The sequence below is a fragment of the Lycium ferocissimum genome, chromosome 10 (assembly GCF_029784015.1).
Source record: "Lycium ferocissimum isolate CSIRO_LF1 chromosome 10, AGI_CSIRO_Lferr_CH_V1, whole genome shotgun sequence".
Taxonomy (NCBI): domain Eukaryota; kingdom Viridiplantae; phylum Streptophyta; class Magnoliopsida; order Solanales; family Solanaceae; genus Lycium; species Lycium ferocissimum.
The window spans coordinates 40,340,132-40,357,291 of NC_081351.1; the positions used below are offsets into that span (position 1 = coordinate 40,340,132).

A 17,160-nucleotide genomic window follows, 5' to 3' on the forward strand; every position below is an offset into this window, starting at 1 on the left:
CGAGGCTTTGACAAAGGCATCTGCAAGCATAGCAAACGAATCAATAGAATGTTCGGGTAAATAGTGATACCATACCATCGCTCTCTTTGACAGGGTCTCTCCGAAGTTCTTGAGCAGCACCGACTCTATCTCGTCTTTTGCGAGGTCCTTTCCCTTGACAGCGCATATGTATGGGGTCACATGCTCATTCGGGTCAGTGGTCCCATTGTAGTTGGGAATATCAGGCATTCAGAATCTCTTCGAGATCGGCTTTGGCGCAGCACTTGGAGGGAAAGACATTTGAATAAACTTATTAGAATCCGGTCCCTTCAATACCGAGGGAGCTTTTGGGATTTGATCAACCCTCGAATTATAAGTTTCCACTTTATTATCATTTGCCTCTACTCGCTTTGCTAGCTCTTCGAGTTTTCTCATCAGTTCAGCAGTTTGCCCGGGCCCATTCCTGTTGTTCTCAGCAATGGTCCTTTCCTCTCTCGAGGTGGTTTCCTCGGTCTGTTCGGACCGAACAACTTTGGGTGCTCGATTCTGGTTTTGTAATTGAGCTATAACCGCTTGTTGGACCTACATTTGTGCCATAGCCATCTCCAATGGATTCCTGAGCTGTTGCAATGTGGCTCGGTGCCTCCGTACGTATGCGCGTTACGCACCGATGACCGTCGGTGTTCGCGGCGTTTTTGAGAGTGAGGATCGGCTTCATTTCGGGGATCAGCGGGGGTACGTTATTGTTAGGTACCACGTTATCGTTTTCCTGGTGGTTTAGATTCAAACATGAAAGTTAACGAGTGAGAGTACGACATGTTGAATAGTCCTCAAATCAACCTTTAAAGAGCAAGCGTAAAAATATGTGTGTTATCGAAATTCGTATAAAACCACCACGATGATCCTAGGCCCCACGGTGGGTAGGGCTGGGCATAAAATACCGAAAATCGAATTACCGAATTTGTACCCAGTTATTTTGGTATTTCGGTTTAATTTAATGCGATTTCGGTTCGAATAGATATCGGAATAAAATATAAAATTCGCTATTTCGGTTTCAGGCCAGGTTGGTGGTCTAATTATACCGTTCGATAATTGGTAAATACGAATGAACAATTATAGAACACTTAAGAGATTGAAAAACACTTAAGCCCATTGTATTGCTTACTAGTTTGTGATAAGGCTAGGCCTCCCATCTCTCATCTAAAATACTTAGCATCCCTAACTTTTTTTTTAAAATGGGTCGGCGACAAGCGAAATAAAGTATATTTATTTTATTAAATAAATAATTGTGCCTATTTCAAACAACAAATACCAAATAAAACATCAAAAAAAAATCTTCTTTGCTACGATCTATTTCAAATTTACACCTTTAAGTAATGATCTCAGGCCATCGTTAATATTAAACACACGAATAATCTAATTTGAGTAACTTTATATGTTCTTGCTATTAAAGAGATTTTGTACGTTGACGGCAATTGATAGAACAACACTTTTTTGTCACCACATATTTTGCTTCCAAAACTAATAAAGTATTATGCTTTTTTCATGGAGCATTGAAGCCTTTTGTATCATTTTAAATTAGCATAGTAGATTATTGATCATTCTTTTTTGAATGGTAAATCCCGAATACCGTACGCAAAATTATCCGAACCGAAGTTTGATTTACCGAATCGAACCGGAACTTCGCAGTTCGGGTATTTGGTATCTATTTTTAATTACCGATTGCGAATTAGAACCCGAAATTTAGAAATACCGAACCGAATACCGAAACGCCCACCTTAACTTTTGGGACGAATGTATATGATTTAAAATTGGATAACAATTAAATTTATTAGTTTGGTAAAGAAAAGGATATGCGGTTTAATTTAATACGAATGATTACAAAACAAATAATAATGTAAAGGTTTTAAATAAGAACATTAAAACCAAGATATAACAAGGATTGATCCTTAGAACACGACAGATGGTTATTTTCCTCGAACAGGAGCTCGTGTCAATATGGTAGATGAATGAACAATTATAGAACAAGAGAGATTGATAAACACTTAGAATCAATTGTTTTATTTTTTAGTATGTTTGTGCGTGTAAAAGAACGGGTAAAAAGTAAAGGTCCTCCTTTTATACTAGAGTCCTAACCATAGTTTTACAAGTCTAAATAAGGTACAAAATCTTCAGATTCGGAAGTATAAATCGGCGCCGCCATATCCACTTCGCGATGGCGGATATTCACACAAACCCTTCGGGGTTTTATCATTGTTAAAAAAACAATATTTGTGGTCTTAAATTTTGTCGGTATCCGGTTCCAGCCTTTAAGAACTCGGTGACGTTTAGTTTCGGCGATCGGATGTGCTCGGTCTACCGTTACTGAAAGATAAAAGTTTCGACCTTGACCCCATCGGGGATTCGTCCGATCCAGCAACGACCATTATGATCTTAAGTTCCTTGACGGAAAACCGAGGATACCTTTGCGGAGTTCTTTGCCGTATACATAATTAAATTGCTGCTGAGGCAAATAATTAAAAACCACAATTAAAAGTCTCTTTGCCAAAGTTAATGCTATGACAATGATGAGTAATAAAAAGAGTAATTATGCTCATTCAAGGTTCGATGAAGACTCGAAGCCTTTTTGTCTCAGCTGAATATTGAATTTCGTGTGTCCGAAGTAATTGAACAGTTTCCCAGATCCTCTTTGAGCTTAGTCTATAGATGGAAGATGTTGTGACATTCCTCCGAGGCTACACAAAAATATCCTTGGAACCTTGCGCATGTTGACTCGAATCCTATATGTCATTAATCCCCCCTCCCAACCACCATCACAAACCGAATTTGTCCACTTCCGATTCTATTTAATTTTTTTGATACCTTCATGGGATTAATATAGCTGCCACTGGGTTATCTCCAAAATTATACTTAAAAGTTTGGAAAACAAAAAGAGTAAAAGAATTTGAAGCTGGTGGTGTTTCCTAAACAACTTTTTAATACGAATGTATATGATTTAATTATTTATTTTGAACATTAAATTGATTAATCAAATTATTAGTTTGGTAAAGAAAATCACTTATGTTTTACCCATCATTTTGTAAAGAAATTTTCACTCATCCATTTCTGAACAAGCCTCTAATACTTTGTTGGATATCAATGTTGTTTTAACTTGTATCATTAAATTTTCCATTTTAGTGATCAAACTCTGTTTGGTCTAAGTTATTGTGTTGTGCTACAAAGTCTTATTTTAGTGAATAGATGATAATTTAATATGATATGAGTTACCGGAGGACATTTTATAAACCAAATCCAGTGGATGAGGGCACTTTTGTTGCCCTTTTGTCATTTACTTAAGTTGTTTATTAGTTTTTATTTTTAAGAAAGCATCTATTTGGCCCAAAGGAAAATGGGGGCTATTTTTACTCAATAGTAGATAGAGGATATTTTGGTACTAAATTCATTAGATGAGATAGCTTTTGGCCTTTTTTAAATGAATTAACTTTGGCGTACATATATCTCGGTTGAGAAATATTTACGAAACGTGACGATAGTTTTATATTTACAAAACATAACATTACAAATCTATAAAACATGTTTTATATTTAAAAAAAAATTATTTTTAAATTATTTTTTATTTTTTAAAAATCATTTTTTAAAAAAATATTTTATTTTTAATTTATTTTTATTTTTTTTAAAATTAATATTTTTTTTTTTGCTCAAAACATGAAAGTTGTATGAAATGTGTATATCTGCTCAAGACTTAAAAGTTTGCTCAAAATTTAGTGTATGAAAAATGTATGAAATGTGTATATTTCGTTCGAGGCTTAAAAAATCATTCAAAATTGTGTGTATGAAAACAATATGAAATTTGTATCTTGCTCATAAGAACAAAAATTTGTCACATTTTCAAAAAAAAAAGCTTGATATAAAGTTCATTGATCAAAATGGTCAGTCAAAAATTAATACACCAAACAAAACGTTGTAACAATTTTAGGAATACAATATTCAAGACTTAAAGTTTACGGCATTCTAAATTTTGTATATGAAAATTATATTAAAAATTTTCACACTTCTGTACATCCATTTCATACAATAACTCCACTCACTTTTGGAATAAATGATGCCAGCTGTCTCTTAATTTTTTTAAGCCATTGAGCGAAAAAAAAAAAATTAATATTTAAAAAAATATATATAAAAATTATTTTTTTAAAAAAATATTTTTATAAAAAATATATATATTTTCTGTCAAAAAAAATAAAAAAACGAAAAATATATGAAAACTAGCGTGTTTTGTAATATATCGTTATGTTTTGTAAATAAGAAAGCTATCGTTACGTTTCGTAAATATTTATAAGGCTCCTAATGTATATATACGTAGTTTCTCTTTCAAATTAAACATATAAAAGCCCGATTCAAAGTATAAACAATTAAGCATACGGGCAATACGCACTTCGCGTATGGGTTATTCACACAAATGCCCATTTGAGGGGTGATCTTTAATCCCCCGCCCAACCAATATTTGTGGTCTTAAATTTTGTCATAACACAACTTTTAGCGTTATAAACTAAATTTTCCTTCACTGTAAAGTTAGCGTTTAGTTGGGCATATGTATCATAACATTGGATAAGGTGAACTAGACAAAGATAAAAGTTTCAACACTCAACATGTTGGATAAAAGGGGAGGGAGCACATCGCGTAATTTGGAAAACAGTTCCTGCCTGCATCTGGCAAAAATTCAGTATCCGAAGATAAAGAATGTAAAACAAAAATAGCTGGATATTTTTAATTAAATAAGCTGCTGAGGAAAAACAATTAAAAACCACAATTAAAAGTTAGACTAGTGACTTTTGAAGGACAAACCGTGCAAAACAATATTGGCGAAGTATAGACGACTACACATACATTTCCTTCCAACATTTTACACCTCAACAGACACCCAACCCGCGCTGTCCCCCATCTCCGATCAGCAAATCTGGAGTCAAAAATGTCACAGGGAGACACAATACCTCTAAACTCAACCTCCCAATCAGACATTGATGAAATCGAAAACCTCATTTATTCCCCCGACCCTGTCCTTCCAGCACGCCCTCCTTCTCCTCCTCGTATCCCTGTTTCCTCATCTCCTTTCATGCCCTCCAATCTCCCTCCCCCCTCAACCACCAATCACAAACCGACACCTGTCGTCCCTTCCGTTCCAGCACCCCCGCCGCTACCTTCATCAGGGGGACAGCCTAATATAGCTGCCACTGGGTTCGGATCTCCACCGAATACACTTACGGAACCTGTTTGGGATACGGTGAAAAGAGATCTGTCTAGAATTGTGAGTAATTTGAAGCTGGTGGTGTTTCCTAATCCTTATAGAGAAGATCCTGGCAAAGCGCTTAGGGATTGGGATCTTTGGGGTCCTTTCTTCTTCATTGTTTTCCTTGGTCTCACTTTGTCATGGTCTGCCTCTGTTAAGAAGGAAAAACATTCTCTATTTTATGACCCATCATTTTTGTAATTTTCTTTTACTCGAGCTGAGGATCTTTACTTAAACAGCCTCTCAGAGAGAGAGAGAGAGTTGGATTACACTGGATATGTTGTTGTTGTTGTTATCGTTTCATAATTTTCCATTTTAGTGATCAAACTCTCGGTTGAATCTAATGTACTTGTGTGTTGTGGTACAAGGTACTCAATTGTGTAAATTTTTTGATGCATTTCTCTTTGTGATTGTGATTGTGTACATACGTTGTTTTTGTAGTTTTGATATATAATGTGTGCCCAGACCCCACTTGTGGGATTACACTGGGTATGTTGTTGTTGTTGTTGTATAATGTGTGAAATTCTAATTTACTGTGGAGGTGGATCCAGAATTTGAAGTTTATGGGTTCTGAACTCTTTCAAATTAAAAAAAAAAGGCCTGATTGTATGTGCCCAAGGGGAATTGAACCCTCACCAAGGAGGGGAGCAAAATTTAAACTATTTCAAAATCTGATGTCTTTTTGTGGTCACGTCCCATGAACTTGATAGGATGTCTTGATTATAGTTGCTTGGTTAGCTAATATGATAACACAAATTGAACGGGCATAAATGGTTGTCTGTTTACGTTGTGCACTGAACTCCACCTTGCCTTGAGTTTGCGACAAGCCCTTGTACCACTCTAATGCAGCTTTGACATCTCATCGTATGGTGGACGATTAAATAACTGGGAGTAGAAACAGATCGTCACCCAATAACAGATGGTCACAGAGGAGAAGTTACAAGACCTGTTGTGGCCTTTGGATAGCTTTGTTTAAAAGAGAAAAAGCAGAGAAATCAGATATTTAATAGTTAAACTTTTAGAAGCAGAAGTAGTGGAAGAGAATATGCAACAAGGGAAGGGGAATGGAATATACACCAAAGTCTCGCAAGGGTGCAAATAACAAACATCTGGTTCTAGAATCGATATTCCTCTTATAAGCAAAACTGTTAAAGCTAGTATATATATGATGGAACTCAAGCGTCATGGATACCTTATAGACTTCCAAAACTTGTTTTTTTTTTTTTTTTTTTGACAATGTTAACATTCTATATATCCACAGGTATACTATACCATAAAAGTATAGTCCCCCAACCAAACTATTACAGATTATAGCCGAAAAGCGCTTTCTTATATTGCTAGTTACATATTATCCAAAACATCAAAGATGTCTATTTCAACTAGACATTCCTGCTTACACCAAAAATAGTAGAGAGCTAAACAATTCATCTTCAGCTTCTGTATGTCACTATGTTTATCTTCAAAGCATCTCTGATTTCTCTCTTTCCATACAGTCCACCATATACATGCAGGGACAACCTCCATCTCTCCTTCTGATTTGAGAAAAGACCTTCTCTGTCCCAACTGCTAAGGGCCCCCTTTGTATTACCTGGCATCACCCATCTGATTCCCCTCAGGTTAATGAAGATCTTCCAGATTTGGTATGTCCATTTGCAATGTAAAAAGAGATGGTTGGCTGTCTCTGATTATTCCCCACATAAATAACATCTAGAACATAGATCAAAACCCATTCTTCTCAGTTTCTCCTGTGTCAATACTGCTTCTTTGGCGACCAACCAAGAGAAGCAAGCTACTTTCAGAGGTATCTTCGCTTTCCAAATCATTTTCCATGGCCAACAACCCACTGAACTTGACAGACCTCAAAAAAGTGCCTGAGAGAGAAAACCTGCTTCTAGATGTTGACACAAATATATTTGGATCCAAAACTTGGTTTTCAAAACCAAAACTTGCAGGAAGATTCACTTAGCCAACCAGAAAGACATCAGTGCATATTTCACTTAGGTAAAAACTTGAATCAAGGAACTCATTACAATCTTTTGAGTACATGTGAAAATCATCAAAATTCTCTTAATCAATTAAACTCCTGAAGAAATCAGTGACAGTAATGTTTTGAGGGCATATAACTCTACTTAGTTTTACTACTCTGTTGGGAAGCTGCTGTTAGTTACTTTTGGAGCAACTCCAATCAAGAGTATGGGCTTCTTATTTTATTTTTTTTCTCTCGTCGTTTCAAGCAATCACAAAACAAGTATAGTTGTTACAAGACCTTGTATTAAATAAAGTATAATTGAACAGTTTCCCAGATCCTCTTTGAGCTTAGTCTATAGATGGAAGATGTTGTGACATTCCTCTGAGGCTACACAAAAATATCCTTGGAACCTTGCGCATGTTGACTCGAATCCTATATGTCATTAATGCCGCGTGTCACCATTCAATATGTCCACTTGGATTCTACGAATTTTTCCCAATACATGCTATTAATACAACTTCACTCCAAATTATACTTAAAAAAGGGAAAACAAAAAGAGTAAAAGAAACCAGCTCACCCAGTCTAAACAACTTTTTAATACGAATGTATATGATTTAATTATTTATTTTGAACATTAAAATTGATTAATCAAATTATTAGTTTGGTAAAGAAAATCACTTATGCTTTCTGTTCAATTGCAAAGAAATTTTCACTCATCCATTTCCTGAACAAGTAATACAATATCAAGTGTTTTAACTTTACACATTAAACTCTTTAAGATTGCTAGTCTGTTTTGGTCAAGTTATTTGTGAAGCCAAAAGTGCTTATTTTAGTGAATAGATGATAATTTAATATGATATGAGTTACCGGAGGACATTTTAAAACCAAATCCAGTGGATGAGGGCACTTTTAGCCCTTTTGTCATTTATTTAAGTTGTCCATTAGTTTTTATTTTTTAAGGCATCTATTTGGGCCAAAGGAAAATGACGGGGGTATTTTTGACTCAATAGGTAGATGGAGGATATTTTAGTACTAAATTCATTAGATCAGGATAGTTTTGGCCCTTTTCTAAATTAAACATAACAGAGCCCAATTCAGAAGTATAAACGATTAAGCATACAGCACAATACACACTTCGCGTAGGGTTATTCACACAAATGCCCCTATTTCAGGGTGATCTTTAATTCCCCCCCAAAAAAAAACAATATTTGTGGTCTTAAATTTTTGTCCTTTAACACTTTTGGCGCGTTATAAACTAAATTTTGGCCGGCATAGTTAGCGTTTAGTTTCGGCATATGTATCATCACATCCCACACAATTTATGCCTGAAAGATAAAAGTTTCAACACTCAACATAATCTGAAAAATACTACACAACTTATGCCGCATAATTTAACTTCTGCAGAGGCAAAAATTCAGTATCCGAAGATAAAGAATGTAAAACAAAAATAGCTGGATATTTTTAATTAAATAAGCTGCTGAGGAAAAACAATTAAAAACCACAATTAAAAGTTAGACTAGTGCCTTTTGAAGGACAAACCGTGCAAAACAATATTGGCGAAGTATACACGACTACACATACGTTTCCTTGCAACATTTTACACCTCAACCGCGCTGTCCCCCATCTCCGATCAGCAAATCTGGAGTCAAAAATGTCACAGGGAGACACAATACCTCTAAACTCAACCTCCCAATCAGACATTGATGAAATTGAAAACCTCATTTATTCCCCCCACCCTTCTTCTGCTGTCCTTCCAGCGCGCCCTCCTTCTCCTCCTCGTATCCCTGTTTCCTCATCTCCTTTCATGCCCTCCAATCTCCCTCCCCCCTCAACCACCAATCACAAACCGACACCTGTCGTCCCTTCCGTTCCAGCACCCCCGCTACCTTCATCAGGGGGGACAGCCTAATATAGCTGCCACTGGGTTCCGGATCTCCACCGAATACACTTACGGAACCTGTTTGGGATACGGTGAAAAGAGATCTGTCTAGAATTGTGAGTAATTTGAAGCTGGTGGTGTTTCCTAATCCTTATAGAGAAGATCCTGGCAAAGCGCTTAGGGATTGGGATCTTTGGGGTCCTTTCTTCTTCATTGTTTTCCTTGGTCTCACTTTGTCATGGTCTGCCTCTGTTAAGAAGGTACATTCTCTATTTTATGACCCATCATTTTGTAATTTTCTTTTACTCGAGCTGAGGATCTTTCGCAAACAGCCTCTCCAGACCCCACTTTGTTGGATTACACTGGATATGTTGTTGTTGTTGTTATCATTTCATAATTTTCCATTTTAGTGATCAAACTCTCGGTTGAATCTAATGTACTTGTGTGTTGTGCTACAAGGTACTCAATTGTGTAAATTTTTTGATGCATTTCTCTTTGTGATTGTGATGTGTGTACATACGTTGTTTTTGTAGTTTTGATATATAATGTGCCCAGACCCCACTTGTGGGGGATTACACTGGAGTATGTTGTTGTTGTTGTTGTATAATGTGTGTAATTTCTTTTGGAGGTGGATCCGAATTTGAAGTTTATGGGTTCTGAACTCTTTCATTTTTTTTTAAAAAAAAGCCTGATTGTATGTGCCCAAGGGGAATTGAACCCTCACCAAGGAGGGGAGCAAAATTTTAATAGGTTCCATTACTGCCAGTTAAAAGGAGTATTAGTTCTTATTGAGTTGATGTATAGGCTTTTCTCCTTTATTTATTTGCAGTACAGTTGTCTTGTACTTCGGTTGAGCATTTCTGTGGAAACATTCCATTAAAGTTGTTTAAAGTAAAATGGAAGCCTTAGTAAATTTGCACAGACATGTAGGTAAATATATGTTGTTTCCTCCTTGTGAAAGAAATATAGAGGAGGATCACTGGCAGATATTTTCTCCATTTGCATTACTATCTTCCGATTCTCAATATTTTGTAGTACTTCTTTTCTATTTTGTTTCCGTCTTTCTTTTGTTGTTTTTATTTTGGTGTTCTTCAAGTATGTGTTGTATAGTCTAGAAGCAAATTTAAGTGCTATGAATTTCTTTACGAGGCTTTGTGCAAGTAAAAGCATGATATTTGGCTTTGTCATGTGTATTGGATGTGCTCTAGATTTTTTTTTTTTTTTTTTTTTGGTGACAGCCAAAACGCGTGCATTCTTATATTTTGGATGTATAATGTATGCAATTTACTCACCAGTACCTTTTAGATTCAAACGAGATCAAGTCTTGGAGGGATGAAATATAATGCTTTGAAGATTACAATTGCCAGAAGAACAAAAGGGAAAGTGTCATCCATTTTGCAAAAAAAAAAAAAATGCTTGATAAAAACCTTGCATTGATCAAAATGGTCAGTCAAAAACTTCCATACCACCAAACAAAAGAGTTGTGAATGTAGGAAGTAGCTAAATTTGACTAGCCCCACCCCTACGGCATTGCTAAATATCCGAAGTCTGCCTCCATATCTAAAATGCCACATCAACAGAAGTTCTTTAACACTTCTGTGCATCACCTTGACAATAACTCCACTCACATTGAATAAATGAGTGCCAGCTGTCTCTTCATTTTTTTTTTCGCAGTAGAGCTAGCCAGGGAAAACTGAGGCCTATGTGATGCCCTTTCTGTTCTTTGTATTCTTCTAGAGGAATTCATGAGAGAGAATTATTAGTCGTGTCAAATAGAAATCTAATAAGAGGATCTCAGCCAAAAATAACTGTTATTTATTACAGACTAGCGTGTTTGCTAATTCCTGTTTAATAAGCTTAGGAAATGCACGGAGGCCTTAGTTGACTTCCTTAATGCCTTACATACATTGTAAGGCTCCTCTTTTTGGATGTACACCTTCCTTGCATTCTCTTAATGCAGGATTTACATCAATAAAATAACTCACATTACTTTTCAAAGGAAGAAAAAGCTGCCAAATGCACGGGCAAAGTCATTTTTCGGATATGAGCTGCCTGCACGAGCACAGACCCATTATCAACCTCAAAGGAATCTGTGAAATGTTTCCTTATCGACCATCAAAATTGTTAACCACAAATTATGACGGTATAACACAACTTCCCTAGAGACAAACAATCACCTTTTCCTTCACTGTAAAGTTACAGCACAAGTCTGGGCATTGTTCATTAACTTGGATAAGGTGAACTGGACTATGCCTGAACACACTGCAGACCTTCTAAGTTGTTGGATAAGAAGGGGAGGGAGCAAGAGTCAGAAGATTTGGTGGAAAACAGTTCCTGCCTGCATCTGGTGGAACATTTGGAAGGAAAGAAATGACAGAATTTTTAAAGGCAGAGAAAGTTCATTGCAGAAGATCCAATGGAAGGTCATTACTTCATTAAGTTTTTGGTGTAAAGAACAATATGTGGAAGAGGAAGTTCAGTTAGTGGACTTTTTAGGATTATTGTAAGTATTTCTCTTTCAGTAAAGTGTAAATTTTTGGAGGTGGCCAGCATACCCTTAATTCTGAGGAATACAAAGTTACCAGGTTTTTTTTAAAAAAAAAAAAAAACTAACTTCCTTATATTATATCTCCTGCCAGAAGCCTGCCGCTATCACAAACCTGATAAGAAATGTAGTAGTAAAGACATCGTTTGACATTGTTAGCTCTAGAGAGAAATGAGTCCCTACAGCTTTGCGTCTCCTTGATTGATTCCTTTCAAATTTATAAAATTACTGATTCTATGATCCAAAATAAAGAAGGAAGCATATGAAAATAGTGTTGGTGTGCCTGGATCTATAGTTCGGATAGCGACCTATTATGTTGATTTTGCTGTATCTCTCTTTCATCTAAGGTCTAGAGATTTTTTGGGCCCTTTTTCTCATATAAAAAGTTTTTTGGGTTTAACACAAAAGTTAAACTTAGTTAAGTAAGATATGTTGGTATGGTGTTACTCTTCGGGTTAAAGATTTGACTTGGAGTTGGACATATTATACTCAAGGTTATGATAAAGATGTAGAACCTATTTTTTCCTTTTATAACCGAAAAATTCCTGAGTGCCACGGTTTGAAACTCGGTGGATAATGGGTCCACCCTTCAGCCGTTCTCCACTAAAATAGCAGGCTTTTGTATGAAGTAGAGTTCTAACCTTTGACATGTGCCTAATCCACACATCACAAGCTGTGTTTTTACCACTAGACCGAATCTCCGGGGCAAGATGTGGAGATTAGTTATTACATCTTTAGCGTAGAAGTGGATTAAGTAATATGCTCCTCCCTCCATCTAGGTCTAATTATATGGAAAAACTAGTTTATGTATCTTGTGAGCAATTTTTAAAAAATAGAATGTTATTCAAGAGTTTCTTTACCTTTTCCGTCCACAGAGAGAGAGAGAGAGAGAGAGAGAGAGAGAATCAATCTACACGAGTTCATGTGCAAGCTTTAGTCACCTATTTATCTAAACTATTTCAAACAGGATCATACATAGAATCAACTAAAGTGACAGTTTCTTTGCATTTCCATTTTTGTTCCTTGTTTTTTATATGGTGTTGGAATGAAATGAGAATGAATAAAGGGGACTGGATACAAAGGATTCATATAGCCAACTCCAACTAATTTGGAATTGAGGTGTGGTTGTTTATGCATAGCCTGCAACTTTTTTTTTTGGTGTTTGTGTCCCTCTCAAGTTCCAATTCTCTTTTGTTCCATTGCTGGGTGTCTTTCAAGGTGGCTCTTCTTTCTCCCTGAATTTTCAGGAATTTGATTTCTGGCTGTTTCATCTTCTAAGTCCTGCCCAAGTAAAAACTCCTTGGAACTGCCTAATTTTTAAACTTCTACCCTTGCTTTCTATTTGCCTTTATAGATAACACTGTACTCATGTTAATGGTCTCAGGAAGAAGGGTCGGTAAATCTTTTTTCTATTTATTAACTTAAACTAGTTCAAAATCTGATGTCTTTTTGTGGTCATGTCCCATGAACTTGATAGGATGTCTTGATTAGTTGCTTGGTTAGCTAATATGATAACACAAATTGAACGGGGCATAAATGTTGTCTGTTTACGTTGTGCACTGAACTCCACCTTGCCTTGAGTTTGCGACAAGCCCTTGTACCACTCTAATGCGGCTTTGACATCTCATCGTATGGTAGACGATTAAATAACTGGGAGTAGAAACAGATGGTCACCCAATAACAAATGGTCACAGAGGAGAAGTTACAAGACCTGTTGTGGCCTTTGGATAGCTTGTTTAAAAGAGAAAAAGCAGAGAAATCAGATATTTAATAGTTAAACTTTTAGAAGCAGAAGTAGTGGAAGAGAATATGCAACAAGGGAAGGGGAATGGAATATACACCAAAGTCTCGCAAGGGTGCAAATAACAAACATCTAGTTCTAGAATCGATATTCCTCTTATAAGCAAAACTGTTAAAGCTAGTATATAGATGATGGAACTCAAGCGTCATGGATACCTTATAGACTTCCAAAACTTGGTTTTTTTTTTTTTTTTTGACAATGTTAACATTCTATATATCCACAGGTATACTATACCATAAAAGTATAGTCCCCCAACCAAACTATTACAGATTATAGCCAAAAAGCGCCTTCTTATATTGCTAGTTACATATTATCCAAAACATCAAAGATGTCTATTTCAACTGGACATTCCTGCTTACACCAAAAATAGTAGAGAGCTAAACAATTCATCTTCAGCTTCTGTATGTCACTATGTTTATCTTCAAAGCATCTCTGATTTCTCTCTTTCCATACAGTCCACCATATACATGCAGGGACACCTCCCATCTCTCCTTCTGATTTGAGAAAAGACATTCTCTGTCCCAACTGCAAGGGCCCCCCTTTTGTATTACCTGGCATCACCCATCTGATTCCCCTCAGGTTAACGAAGATCTTCCAGATTTGGTATGTCCATTTGCAATGTAAAAAGAGATGGTTGGCTGTCTCTGATTATTCCCCACATAAATAACATCTAGAACATAGATCAAAACCCATTCTTCTCACTTCTCAGTTTCTCCTGTGTCAATACTGCTTCTTTGGCGACCAACCAAGAGAAGCGAGCTACTTTCAGAGGTATCTTCGCTTTCCAAATCATTTTCCATGGCCAACAACCCACTGAACTTGACAGACATCAAAAAAAGTGCCTGAGAGAGAAAACCTGCTTCTAGATGTTGACACCGAAATATATTTAAGGATCCAAAACTTGGTTTTTCAAAACCAAAACTTGCAGGGAGATTCACTTAGCCAACCAGAAAGACATCAGTGCATATTTCACGTAGGTAAAAACTTGAATCAAGGAACTCATTACAATCTTTTGAGTACATGTGAAAAATCATCAAAATTCTCTTAATCAATTAAACTCCTGAAGAAATCAGTGACAGTAATGTTTTGAGGGCATATAACTCTACTTAGTTTTACTCTCTGTTGGGAAGCTGCTGTTAGTTACTTTTGGAGCAACTCCAATCAAGAGTATGGGCTTCTTATTTTTTTTTCTCTCGTCGCTTCAAGCAATCACAAAACAAGTATAGTTGTTACAAGACCCTGGACTACTGTGTTTTTTTGCTTTCCTAAAACCTTCAGGTTCTCATCCTTGCAAAGTGATCTCCAACTGTGATGTGCAGTCCCTGTCTAAGTCTCCATATGATAATATGGCTTAAAACTTAGTTCATTTTGGTTTTAAACACATGAGCTTGGTTCTGAAAGCGTCTTTTCTCCAGCTAATTCAATTGGGCTCTCTTTTTGTGCATTCAAACCACTAGCTTGGTTATCCATTTCGACATTGTTAAGCGTTTGATGGGCCAGCTGATCTATTTACTAGTCTTAAAAGTCTAGAATGCTTAAACATTGATAGTCTTACAGTAGGAACACCAAAGGTTGCCTTCGGACCACATAGTTCAGTAAGAACTCTTTTATTATGTGGAAGAGAACCTGGAACTAATTGTCAAAAGAAGAAAAAAAGGAATAGAAAGTATCTTGAATTTTTCTGGTTCATTAACTGGCAAGATTTATTTGGATAGAGGCCCTACCGGCTAAAGAGAAATCTGCACTTTAGGGTGGGCTTATCAGGGAGAAATCTTCGAATCCTAAACACAAAATCGCGCAATTTTTGCGCCTCCCAGTCTGGACAATTCTTATTCATGTCTAAACGAACCTTCAGTTGTTTTTGCCTTTTTCTTTCTGCTGTTACAATTTCTCTTATATCTGACTTTCCAAGGATAAACCATGAAGAGGTTGTATACTTTAGTTATCTGCAGACACATTAAATGGAGATAAATAAGCTCAGTCATTTTGTGGACTGTTGAAACTTGGGTCAGCCTGAATCTTGCCCAGACGTGACATGTTGTCTTGTTCATGAGCAGACGCTCTATTTTTCAAGTTCTTTTATACTTCATGTAGTTGCCTGTGGTATATAGACGATTTGCAGACTCACATTTAATACAGGTGGACTCCTGACTAATTGGTTCATTTTTCTTTCTTATTTCCTTAAATTTTCTTGCAGTCTGAGGTTTTTGCTGTTGCATTTGCTCTGCTGGCTGCCGGTGCTGTCATTCTGACACTAAATGTCTTGTTACTGGTAATGACACTTTCTCAACTTATCACTCTAACAGAATAAGGGTAAAATGAGTAACAAAAGGCTAAAAATACCCTAAAGATGGGTATGTTTATGACTTTAAGCAGTTAGTAGACACATGATAAATATACGAAGAGATATGAGATATTGAATGGATAAGGGAAAGGACAGCTAATTAGTGCATATATGCCCAAGGAACAGTCTATAAGCACTTCTCCAGAAAAGGAAAACCATTCTAGCGGTACCTGTGATGCAAGGAACCCAGTTAGTAGTCTTGTGTAACTAGGAACTAGCAGTTTTCCTTTTTGCAGTTCTAAAGGTTATTGAGTCACGGAATTTATGTAAATGATGTTGCTACTTCAGATGGATTAATGATTTTGACCTGCAGGGCGGTCACATAATCTTCTTCCAAAGCCTCAGTCTGCTGGGTTACTGTCTATTCCCACTTGATGTTGGCGCCTTTATTTGCATGCTAAAGGACAATGTGATATTGAAGGTCATTGTGGTATGTGTTGCACTAGCTTGGAGCTCTTGGGCTGCATACCCCTTCATGAGTACAGCTGTTAACCCTAGGAGGAAAGCTCTTGCCTTGTATCCTGTGGTACTCATGTATGTATCCGTTGGTTTTCTCATTATTGCCATTGATTGATGTCAGTCATGCCTGTCATATGAAAATGTATGAAGCCGGTAAACGCACATTGAAGTAGGCATATAATGTTGTGGACTTTTTGATTGCCATACGAAGTTTTATTGATAGTTTTGGTTCTACCTCTGATCTCACATTTTGTACTACTGTGTGGATGATGTTATATAAATCTAGTTATGGCTGGTGTTATGTAAGAATGAAAGACTGACTTCACTGTAAAAGAGATCTTTTAATGGTATGCCTCGACATAAAGATGCATTGATGGTCTCTTTATTTCATGATGTGAATCGCTCTGAGCACTATGATCATGTGCTGGTGCCATTACTCGTTAGTGCAATGTGTCAACTTCTTTTTGGTTGATCGTCTCCGGGCAGTCATTTGATTAAAGATGTCAAGGAAAGCTTTTCTACTTTTTTCATTTAATAATGGAAGGGCAACAACGAAGTCGAGAGAATCATAAACCAGTATTTATAGTTGCAACACTTCCTCGAATCAAAAGGTGCAGGCCTGCAGCAGAACGATGTCTATATATCCTTTTTTTTTTTTTTTTTTTTGATCTTTTTTGGAAGGGAAAAGGCTCAAATTTGCCCCCCACCCCCACCATGTGAAAACATAGATTTTATCCTCCGGTATACCATCGGCATAAAATACCCTTAGCATTGCCTAAATGATTCACATATACCTTTTTTTGGGTTAGGAGTGTCCAAGGTGGATACTCATTCCCACTGGGATACATTTAAAAGGTGGGTGTCAAAAACCCCTCCCTTTCCCTTTTTCTCCCACTAGCA

General features: G+C 36.6%; 2 protein-coding genes across 2 annotated transcripts; both read left to right on the forward strand.

Annotated features, from left to right (window-relative positions):
* Positions 1 to 4,797: 4,797 nt before the first annotated feature.
* Positions 4,798 to 5,464, forward strand: LOC132034899 (protein YIP4b-like). Its single transcript, XM_059425236.1, has 2 exons — positions 4,798 to 4,853; positions 4,896 to 5,464. Exon 2 carries the CDS (start codon positions 4,946 to 4,948, stop codon positions 5,462 to 5,464), a length of 519 nt encoding a protein of 172 aa, XP_059281219.1. The 5' UTR covers positions 4,798 to 4,853; positions 4,896 to 4,945.
* Positions 5,465 to 8,856: 3,392 nt separating this feature from the next.
* On the forward strand, positions 8,857 to 16,628 carry LOC132033844 (protein YIP4b-like). The gene is given in 4 exon segments (XM_059423959.1): positions 8,857 to 9,145; positions 9,148 to 9,371; positions 15,655 to 15,729; positions 16,115 to 16,628. Coding segments are annotated over 4 exon segments (822 nt in total). The 5' UTR covers positions 8,857 to 8,883; the 3' UTR covers positions 16,376 to 16,628.
* The last annotated feature ends 532 nt before the right edge of the window (positions 16,629 to 17,160 follow it).